Below are 12126 nucleotides of genomic sequence, written 5' to 3' on the forward strand. Positions count from 1 at the left end.
ATCCAAATCGGACCGGCTTCTCAAACCATAGGAGATAGGGTGAGACTGATTTTGAAAAAGGTTGAAGTTTTTCTTAACAAATAGAGATAAATTTAATGGTTTTTGTTGCTGAGTAGCGTTAGTAAACATGCACAACCCATTTCGTTATTCTAATAACATTCAAAGGCTCTCTAAGAGTTTAAATTGCAGTTTTACAGCTTAATGACTTTCTAAATCATGCACATATTTCTACACAAATATTGTAAAATGTTTTATCCAGTTGCTGTAAACTACTATTAATTTAGCAAAATGGACACTGCTCAAATGGGCAACGTGCCCTTCTGCACTTGTTTAATTTTGTATTGTATTACGCAATCGAAGATTTTTCCAATGATTGAAAACATGTATAACAATAATCTTGTGAACCTACGATGATCTGTTGAATAGTATGATAAAATATAGGCAAATGTGGGGGAAAAGGCAGACAACAGCCCGTACAGCAGATATAAGATAGTTCAATAAGAAATTATTGTAAGAGTTCTGTGATAAAAGGAATTTCCACTGATTTCGTAATGGAATGTTATATTGCAAAACATTACATGATACAGAAGAAAATAAATTTTAAAATCAGAAAATAGCATTGCAAATACTTCTTTTGGACAATTTAGTAACTCCCAATAAATGTGTGTTGTTTAAAAACACAATTGAAAAATCAACAGCTGTTTCATTAAAAAGTATTATCCACATGGCCAAAATGTAAACAAATTTGTCGAGGTATCTTTAAAGGCTTCTGGGGCAGAGCCCTAAGGGAATTTACTTCATGTTTCTTTTGATAACTCATCTACAGACCAAGGCCTTTCTTTGGAGACCTCTACCAAGTTTCTACGTCCAGCCGTTCTCTCAAATTAGTAGAGACAAAGTTTCCAATTAAATATTTAGATTTCCCCATGTTAATCTTATGGGAGAAAACCCAACTTTGATGGAAGATCCTGCCCAAACTAATAAAGATTTCAAAAAACCAAAAACACTTTGCAAAACTACAGATCAGGGCAATTTTTTTGACACTTTAATCATCAAAATCGGTCCAAAAATGTGGGAGGAGTTCTGTTTACAAAAATCGGCTTAGCACTTCATGTTTCTTTTGATAACTACTCATCTACAGACCAAGCCTTTCTTTGGAGACCTCTACCAAGTTTCTACGTCCAGCCGTTCTCTCAAATTAGTGGAGACAAAGTTTCCAATTAAATATTTAGATTTCCCCATGTTAATCTTATGGGAGAAAACCCAACTTTGATGGAAGATCCTGCCCAAACTAATAAAGATTTCAAAAAACCAAAAACACTTTGCAAAACTACAGATCAGGGCCATTTTTTTTTACACTTTAATCATCAAAATCGGTCCAAAAATGTGGGAGGAGTTCTGTTTACAAAAATCGGCTTAGCGTATTATATATATAGATTTACAAGAAATGTTGATTGTATCGAACTGTTATGTACATCGTGAGTATTTCCATAATCTTTGAGTCGACTTTTTTAAAGTCATCAGAAATTTTCACTGTTATTCGTTTTAAAATAACTCCTGTAATAATACTTCACAATTGCTCAAATTCCAGCAACAGGTAGGCCTACACTAGTGCGGTTTAATATAGGTAGCCTACAGCAACTAAATTTGGTGAGATAGTTATGAAACGTGTTCTGAAATTTAACAACGTTATTACTTCTTACCAGAATCTTTTGCAGTGCATACAGGGCAATCACAATCTGACAGACGGCTATTACCTTTGAGACAAGCTTTTCTTTTGTCCCTCAAAAATTCAATCAAGCTCATTTCAGCTGAATACCTGAAACATAGAAATAAACATATACTAATGCCCGACAAAACTTACATTTATTTTAAGTTGTAACTTGCTGTGATCCAAATCCAAGAAATTGTTTGGGTATAAGATGGAGTGCTTGTCCCATATAAAAACACTTTTCTCCAGTGAACTATGTGTGACTGTACAATTTTGTCAAGGGACAAAATTGTACTGTCGGCCTTGGATAGCTAATCTAATTGAGTAAGTCCAAGGTTAGTAGTAATAATAATAGTATTAAGTTGAAATATTTTGGCTCAGATGTAGTCGTTAAGCATAATCTTTTTTCAGTAAATGACACATTCATCACTGCTCAATTTAAACTTACCGTACATTAAAAAAAGAACAAACTTCGAATAATTTATTTTAATTCTTTGAGTGAAAACACTGGTCCCAAACTGACTGAAATTATTTTCTTCGAGAATAAAACTAAAAATTTGTACCTAAGTAGGCTACCTGATGATTATACAGTGCTTCACTTATCTAGAATTAAAACCAATATACTTGAAACAAATTAAATCAATTACTTCCCGAGTCCACGAGCTATTTTGCTCAATTACCGGGATATCGCGCCCTAGCTTATGATTTTGCGATATTACTCTACTCCCCTTACCAGGAAGAAATGTGCCTGGCTGCTCGCCTGGCGATTAACTGACTGGAGGATGTCTTGCGCTGTATTTATAGTGTTCGCGAAGCTAGCGCAGTGCGTGGCCGCTCAGTGAACAACTAATGACCCCACGCAGGCCATTTGACGTCGTAAGAAACATATTTTCTTATACCGTAATATTTTTACCAATAACATCTATATGAACTATTAAGTAATAAGTATATATGAGACAAAAACTCTTAAAAAAATTGTTTAATATACCAGGCTTTAACTCTTCAATAAAATCATTAATCACATGTAACTAGGTCTACTAACACAGGTTTTAGCAAATTTCTCTAAAGGGAAACCGCTATTACCGTAGGTGGTACGGTAAGACCTAGACCCGGGGCCAATATATTTTTCATTTGGATGTCGCTAGGGACCAAAAACCCTGTGTACTAATTAACACTAGTTCCAATTGTTATATACAGGGTGTCTCAGAATTAGTGTAGGATATTTTAGGAAATTTTTCTGGGTAAGAAACATATCCAAATATAGTAATTAAACTGTCCGTTAATCTGTCTGTTAGTGTTTAAAGTCCTTAGTTACTCACACAGCCGCCAGTTTAAAGTGGTAAAAGATACGAAATTCAGATTTTGCACCAACATTTATGACAACTAGACAAAGTTACAACAGAATTAAGGCCATGAAAATTTTAAAAATTCATTAAACAACATGGCGGCTATTAAAAATTCTGTTTCCAAACAATTAAAAAACCGCTGATTTTACAAAACCGAATAACTTTTTTAAGGAAATTTAATTAAAAATCGATTGACACCTTACTTTTTACTAAATGAAATGAGATGGGGCCATTAGTGTTAAACCCAAATAACATGCATTTGATATAGGAAAATTAGGTTTTATTGTTATTTACACAAAAACTAAAGGGATATTTGAAGTAGGTACCGTAAGTGTAAATTACAAAGTTGGTAAAATTAAAAAACATATCAAAATGATGTGCCACTTGACATTATGTTATTACATTATTTTGAAAATTTTGAACAATGGGCATTTGCAAATTTCCTATTTTTTATTTTTATTATTTCAAAAACTGTTACGGTACCCTACTTGTAGCATATCACAGTAAAGCTAATTTCATAAATATTAAGAAAATTCAACTGGAGAAGGGCAACGTGCACTGAGGCACAGCCACCTCTAATACAAGGCCGCGACGTTCGAACTGGCAACGCCGCAATCACACCCCCTCTGCGTCCGTCTTCACACGCGCTAGGCTATGAACATCAATGAGAGTATTGCTGCTCTGTATCAATGAATGAAAGTATTTAAATACGTAATAACATATTTTAGTAGATTTTAAGGTATGGTAAAATAGACAAAATTGTAATCTAGGTTGTTTATTTAGTGAAAAATTGCAACATACCGTAATATGCAGTAGGTTACATATTTTTTACTAGTAGGCCTACTTAACAGAAACACCGGCTTATTTCTTTGAAGTGGCATTTATTTCAGTTATTTTTATCACTTAACAACAGCATTTATCAATAAGATAGACAAATAAACAAGGAAATAGTACGGTATTACTACCTAAAACTTGCTTCTCGCGTCTATATTTACACGAATCATAGTCTTATTCTAAAATTTTTTTACAAATTTAATCTAAGCTCATATTTGTGAAAAATGTTTCACACAAAAACGAGAATATTTTAAAGATGTCTAATTTGATCGAAGAATAGCAGAAAGCAATTAATTGTTGCTTACGCGGTGGATCAAGTAGAATCTTAGAACACTGTATGTATTATTCATTTTTAATTGAGCTATCGTAATTATTCTTGCATCCAGGCACATCACATCTATCTGGCATGCTGTAGTAAGAAGTTTAATGTCATTACTAATGATTAAAGGTAGTAGAAACGCGATTATGTACGTAGAGTACGCGACTCCTCCATTCACTGTAATGGTAAAACGACCGAACGCCAAGACACCGATGCGACGTTGCCGCTTTTCACTCGCCGCGGCCTTGTATTAGAGGTGGCTGTGACTGAGGGCATTAATTGGCCATTACCATTACGGTACTAATCCGGTAGTAACTAAAAGCGTCTACAGGCTGACTGATCACTTATTGCAAAGGAAAAAAAAACTGGCCAGTAGCCACTGAAGAAAAAGAACCAATTTTTGTCTGCTTGATTTGATGACGTATCGTTCTGGCTATCGGCTGTGTTTTGTTTAGCTGTTTGTTTGTTTCCATTACATCAATAATTATCAGTAATATTTATTTTAAATTTTGTCTATTTCATTGCAATTATTCATTTTGTTTCCATGTAATGTTTGAAAAGAAGTTCTTTTCTTGTGATATTTATGATCGCTGGACATGTAGATGTTGTGATATTTACATTTTGTTATCCTATTGTGTAGTCTTTTTGTAAAATATTAATCTTGTGGGTAGTGTTATAAATTTCTACTGTTTTAATTAAAATGCAATTCTATGAATAAATAGAATGTTTAATAAACTTCATAAAAATGTCCTTTTGCAATTTTGTCTTTTTAGTGTTTTTTAGTGTACTCAATGTTTACATGTTATTCTTAATGATAATTAAAAAGAAGACATTAGGCCTATATCTATCAATAGTTAACCTCCCGGCCGAGGGGAGCGAGCTGGTCTAGTGGTTAGAGCGCGGGACTCTGGTTCCTGGGTTCGAATCCCGCCAAATCACCAACGGATTTTATCTAAGTGATAATGCCGTAACCCCTAGGTCTAGTCTGAAGTAATGTGGAAAAACCTCCCGGCCAAGCCTATTAATTCTTGCTCCTTAGCATTCTTTTACACTCCATAGCAATGATCTAAAGAAAGACTTTAAATGGCCGTTAAGTCTTTCACCATAGGCAATGCTATTTACATGAATGCAGGCACAATGAGAGTGCAATGGATGAAACTGTTGAGAGATTGTAATACGATTTTTTAATGTTTGTGGTTTTAGCGAATTTCCCATATAGGGAATAAGCTAATACCGTAGTACTCATGGTAAGACCTGGACCCGGGACCGATATAATTTTTTGTTTTGAGGTCCCTAGAGGCCAAAAACACCATCCGTTCAGATTCATATAATATACCCAGCCTATATGTTTATTTTAATAATAATTTTTACTTGGGTAGGTACTAAGTTCATTAATATTTAATCTTTATTTATAGACTAGCTGTACCCGCGGGCTTTGCCCCGTTTAACTTCATAAGTATTCGCATTGCTCATTCACGTCCTGGTTGAAGTTCGTTCGCTATGCTCACTCACCTTTAGGTTGGAGCTCGTTCGCTGCGCTCACTCACCTTTTGGTTGGAAATTAGCTGTTGTCATAAATTAAAAAAAAATAATAGTGCTGCACCCTGTTGGTAATCCTTGTAACTTTTATGCTATTGAACATCATAGAACAGAACCAACTTGTTTAATTGAAACAGCTGTTAAGATTCATTAATTCCTTTTAAATATGAAAAATCATAAGGTTAACATGGGGAACTACAGAGCCACTGGGGTGGAGCCCGAAAGGATTTTTGGGATAAGAATATGCTTTAATGTTAATCGGGAATGTGAGCTATCATCATGCCAAATTTCAGCCCAATCCGTCCAGTAGTTTATGCGTGATTGAGCAACAAACACACACACAAATACACACACAAACTTTCAGATTTATAATATTAGTAAGATAGTAGCCCTATTATTCTATTTTTCATATATATATATATATATCAATATATATATATATATGTATACATATATTAATATATATATATATTATATATTTATACACTATATATATATATATATATATATATATATATATATATATATATATATGTCCGTTCGCGCGATAACTCGAGCAAAAATGATCCGATTTTGATGAAATTTGGTACAAGCGTGTAAACCTGCGTTTATTCAAACGAGTTCGCAAACCAGCATAATCGGACCATGGAAACGGGGGTTTATGGGGGGTTTTATGGGGTAAAAATGGGTTTTTTCCATTTTTGACCCTAAAAACAAAAAGATTTGCAATTTCCTTTAAACCGTTTTGTAGAGCTTAAAAAAAGAAATAATTTACCTAGTATATTGAAGCGCTGTTGTTTACCTAACGGTCACAGAGAAAATTCAAAAATAAGTTAGTGTAATTTAAAATTCCCATGTTATTCCTAAGGAGAAAATGAAAACTGTTGTAGGTAGTTTACTTGTTTATGGATATATGTTGATAAAATTTGGCAAATTTTTTATTTCATCCTATACTATTGACGTACTGTACGTCAAAAACACTTTTTACCTTCCCCGTAGGAGCAAACCTAAGCACTTGTTAAATCTAATGCTATTTAAATTGGGAATTATGTCTTATTCATGGAAATATTAGCTGTCGTACCTGTGCTTTGCAACAGGAAGAGGACACAAAATACAAACATTTTGATCTTTACATTTGTTGTTTAAAATAGTTACACATATAGGCTATACCACTTTTAGAAACAAAATTCGGCTGCACTTTAGTATCTGTCCTACACTCATTCCAATGAAAAATACCGATATAGGCTATAGATTATTCGATATATTCATTTAAATTATTAGTACTGTACCCTGTCGGTAAACTTTATAACTTGTTAATGGTATTTAATATCACAGAACCAACTTGTGTATTTGAAACAGCTGACGAAATTCCAGAGCCACTGGGGTGGAGCCCGAAAGGACTTTTAAGATAAGAATGCGTCTATATGTTTATCAGGAATGTGAGCTATCATTACACTAAATTTCAGCCCAATCCGGCCAGTATTTTTCGCGTTTACTTGTCACAAACATACATCCAAACTTTCTCATTTATAATATTAGTAGGATTTGAGTAGCCTACCTAATAATGTAATCAGGCAAGTTGAAATTCGCTTAGTCTGCAGGTTTGCTGCAGCGGGGGTATAGTTATTATGACGTTAAATTTATCAGTGAATATAGTGTTACCACATTCATCAGTCAGTCTTTAGGCCTACTATTTTTTTATTTTTTATTTTTATTTATTCCAACGGTTTCTCCATTATTACAATTTTGTCAAACTATGAACTATACATAAGTAGCAAATAATAAGTTAATATCAGTGGTTACAACAATCGTGCAATAATAATAAATAAGGAAGCTGGCAATAAATACATGAGTGGGACCTAAAAACTACAATAAATAACAACAAGAAGACTATGCCTAGTATGATGGTAACAAGTAACAAGCAGTAATGACGGTAACTTTCAACAGGCAATAACAACAACGATTAAATAAGACCAACAAAGATAACAAATTATAAACTGTGAGAATAATAACAAGAGACAGCAAAATATTACAGAAGTATTAACAAAATAGACTATGGCAACAAAGATAACAAATTATAAACTGTGAGAATAATAACAAGAGACAGCAAAATATTACAGAAGTATTAACAAAAGTATAATTTGTGGGAGTGTGTGTGTGTGTGTGTGCATGCATGACATGGGAAGAACACTGTGTCAAACACCATACACCATGCTAAAAAGCACCAACTTTCATTTGTGGCCCTTTAAAGGCACCACCTAGATTGCACTGCACCTCGCTGAGGTAACACCAGCCTCAAAACAGAACTAAGGTGTGGTGGCCCTTTAAAGGCACCACTTAAACAAGAACTACACAACACTTGTTCCCACAGGAAGGCAGGAAAATGCTTTTAAGATGTTCTCTCTTGTAAATATCTTGAGGCGTCCCTCTTGAATGAGGAAGAAGAAAGCCCGAAGAAGTCAATGTGAGTCGAAGCCTCTCCACCCAACCTCAGCAACCTGGACATCCCATGATGGTATGAGTAATTTCTTGCTTGGAATCCTCTGGCGAATAACGTTTTGGATCTGGTTCCTCTAGGGGCAGAGAATTCTATATTATTCAGCAAAGATGTGCAGTCAATGATACCATTCACGAGTTTGAAGAGAAACTGCAGGTCGTAACATCTCCTTTTCACACTGAGTGGTTGCAAATCATAGTATTTCTCCAGGGTGATAATAGGAACATCCTGAAAGTGGTACCCCAGTCTAAGACCAATCAGTCTAATAAATCTTCGTTGTATCTTATCTAGCATATCGATGTGCAAAAACTGATATGGAGACCAGACAACAGAGCAGTATTCCATCAGGGGACGTACCAAAGTCTTGTAGAGGATTATTAGTGTGAGAGGGTTCTTGAGGTCTTTTGTTGTTCGAAAAATGAAGCCAAGAAGTGATGAAGTTCTTTTTTTGCTATTTGGCTGATATGCTCATAGGGACTGAGGGTAGGAGTAGTTATGACGCCCAAATCTTTGACCATATCAACCAATTTCAGAATGGCACCGTTTATGCTGTAGTTGTAAGGGTGCACTACAGTACTGCGACTGAAGAACATCGTGAGGCACTTGGCAACATTCAACTCCTTAGCGTTTTCATCACACCATTTACTGATTTTATCCAGAGATGCCTGGAGTTGGTCTTGGGAGTCTGAGCATGTTACCTCCGCAAATACCTTGATATCATCAGCAAAAAGAAGAAAATTGGATGATATTACCTTGCTTATGTCATTTATGAAAATATCAAACAGCAGAGGACAAAGGTGAGACCCCTGGGGCACCCCAGACGGAACAGGGAACGGATAAGAAAAGCCTCCATCACACTTGACAATGAGCTCTAGATCACTCAAATAACTTCTTAGCCACCGCAGTAGAGATCCACATATACCGTAGCCTTCCAGCTTTGCTAAAAGTAGGCGATGGTTAACCTTATCGAAGGCTTTGCTGAAGTCAAGATATATGCAGTCCACTTGGGAAGACTTATTAAATGCTGACATAATGTAGTTTTGGAAGACTAGAAGGTTTGTAGAGGACGAACGACCACATAGGAAACCATGTTGTTCAGGGATGATAAAACTGTTAAGTTGGAAGAGTAGATTATCCAGGACAAGACTTTCATATACTTTAGCTAAGCATGGTTGAATGGCAATTGGCCTGTAATTCTTTACATCGTTGCTACTACCAGACTTGAAGATGGGCACAACATAACTTTGCTTTAGCGTGGAAGGAAAAATCCCCTCATCAAGCAGTTTTTTAAAGTAGATTGCAAGGTGTGGGGCAAGGACTTGGGCACAATGTTTGAGAATTGCAGGCGGAATTCCATCAGGTCCGGCTCCCTTGTTAGTGTCAAGACACTCAAGTTTCTTCTGAACATCAATCGCCGAAAAAACGCAGCCGTTGATGGTTTTGTTCAGACCAAAGTCGAAAATAGAGACGTCCATGTCACCAAACACCGATGAGAAATACATTGCAAAGAGATTACATTTTCCGTCAGCTTCGGTAGCGTTTGCAGATTCGAAGATCATTCTTGAGGGAAAAGTAGCTCTTTAGGTTTTTCACTTGTGACCGAATGACTTTATATTGTGAAGGATGCTTTCCTCCACTCTACTGATGTAATTTGAGTAGCAGATACTGTTTAAAACCTTGCAGTCTCTTCTGGCACATTTAAAATCTTCATAATCAGAGAGTGATAGAGTTGACTTATATTTCTTATGAATATTTTCTTAAAAATAATTAGTCTATTCAGATCCTTGGTAAACCAGCAACAATTTGAACAATTTGGGAAGTTACAATTTGCAGTCTTCTTTAGGGGAGAATGTAGTCTGATACTCTTTCCAAGAAAATCCGAAAACCAGTTAAATGTCGTTTCAGCATCATGAAGCTCATCGAACACAGGGTAGTTGAGGTTATACAGGTCTTTCAACACTAAGTCAACATTGCATCTGCGATAGTTGATGTATTCCCTAGGGCCATCAGAGGAAGTAGACAGAGTGGCATCAAAAGTAAAGAACAAGGCAGGGTGATGTCTATCCTGCTCTAAAAGGACATCCTCAGCAGTTTCAACTTGCAGCCCGTGAATCGATGAGAAAATCAAATCCAGCAACACACCTCAAAAATTTTGAACTAGGTTGACTTGTTTCAGATTATAAGAAGACGCAGTCTCTAGAAGAAAACGGGAAGAAGGAGATATAATCTTGGAAGATTCGTGGTTGATCCAGTCTGTATCTGGCTGGTTGAAGTTACCCATTAGGAAAATGTTAGTAAGATCCTTTGTTAGGTGCATAACCTCATCATCAATATCAGAGAAGGCAGAATATGTTGAGGAGGGTTGTCCTGGAGGTATATACACATTTCCAATCATAGTAAAAGATGATCCAATTTTGCATAGGATAAAGAGGCACTCGACTGACCTATTTGAAGGAAAGACCTGAGTGCAGAATATACTTTTTCTGATTGTGATGAGTACTCCTCCTCCACTTCTTTTGTCACTGGTGTGCTCTGACCTATTGCACCTAAAGACTGTAAAGTCCGTAAGGCCAAGTTCGCTATTACTAACATCAGGAGATAGGTTAGTTTCCGCCAATGAAATCACATCAAAGAGAGATGTAGGTGCTGATTTAGCCAACAGGTTGATTTTACTTCTTAATCCATTTACATTCTGAAAATAAAGGTTTAAAGGAGAAACAGCAGATGGGAGACCGTTGGATTTTAATCGTTTTTTGAACTCTGAACTATTGATGGTATATTGTTCTTATATTTTATTGTGAGGTTGAGCTTTCCTTGTTTCTTTCTCTCTTCAAGTTCCGCGGCAATCGATTTATAGTAGTTTTGTTCATTGGGAGTGCGATCTCTTCCAAGTTTGACGGACGAGAAATCTGGATCAACATTTTTGGCCACCTCTGACGAGAATTTGGACAAGACAGAGCGAGCATCTTGCTCACTCTTTAGCAACACTTTCAAAGGTCTGGCTTTGTCTGCAGATTTTTTCCCAACCCTGTAGGCCTTAACAGCTGTGACGCTTAGTTCAGGCAGAGCAGAGTTAATCAGTTTCGAAATTTGATCAAGATCATGATTAATTCTTGTCTGAGTGTCATTGCTGGTAGATTCAGGGAGTCCATAAACCATTATGTTAGAAGCTCGACGATTTCTCTCATTGACTTCAGACACTACCAGCAAAGCCTACTGTAAAGTCTGTAATCGTAGTAGGCCTACAGTGATGTAGCATTAGCTGTCATTAGATGTATTGCAAACAAAGGTACTTTCCTGTTAAAGGGAACATTAATTATAATCGATGATTTCTTTTTGATATAAGTTATAAATATTTTTGTTTAGGCCTACCTTTTCGATCCATATACCTTCTGTTTTAAGTAATATCAACAGAAAAGGTTTTATCAGTGTGAGGAATAGCCTATCAACGGAATTTTTAAATGTTAGGCTACAGAAAGTTTGATTACATACCTACGTTAGTTAGGTTAGTACCTTACCTATTTCACGCTGCCTACATAACTTAGTGAGCTGTATGAGGGTGCTCTCCGTGTAATACGAAAGGCCTATTTAGGCCTAGTATAGCCTATAAAATAGTATTACCTATATCAATTATTTAGGCCATTTCAAACACTTTTTCTCTGGACTCTTTTTTTTGGACTGTATTATTTTTGCTGATGTTACCACAGTACTAATCCCTCGAGATCATCACCTTATAACTAACGGAGGAATAGAAAATATAATAACATATCGAACAATTCTGCAAATCAATAGACCTTAGAATCAATAACGCCAAAACTGTTACAATAGAATTTTCCTGCAAATCAAACCCAAGCAAAGCCCCTTTAGGTAAATCAAACCC

The 12126-nt window shown here is 35.8% G+C and overlaps 1 protein-coding gene across 1 annotated transcript in view; it reads right to left on the minus strand.

Annotated features, from left to right (window-relative positions):
• The window catches only part of LOC128985567 (stAR-related lipid transfer protein 7, mitochondrial-like), a 101485-nt gene that overhangs the window by 82904 nt on the left and 6455 nt on the right, over positions 1-12126 (minus strand). The window contains exon 2 of the mRNA XM_054405176.1: positions 1704-1819. Coding sequence (XP_054261151.1) covers positions 1704-1819 — 116 coding nt within the window. The remainder of the gene's footprint in view (positions 1-1703; positions 1820-12126) is intronic.

The sequence above is a fragment of the Macrosteles quadrilineatus genome, unplaced genomic scaffold (genome assembly GCF_028750875.1).
Source record: "Macrosteles quadrilineatus isolate MER2022 unplaced genomic scaffold, UCM_ALF_1.0 Scaffold_2__2_contigs__length_208266976, whole genome shotgun sequence".
Lineage (NCBI taxonomy): Eukaryota > Metazoa > Arthropoda > Insecta > Hemiptera > Cicadellidae > Macrosteles > Macrosteles quadrilineatus.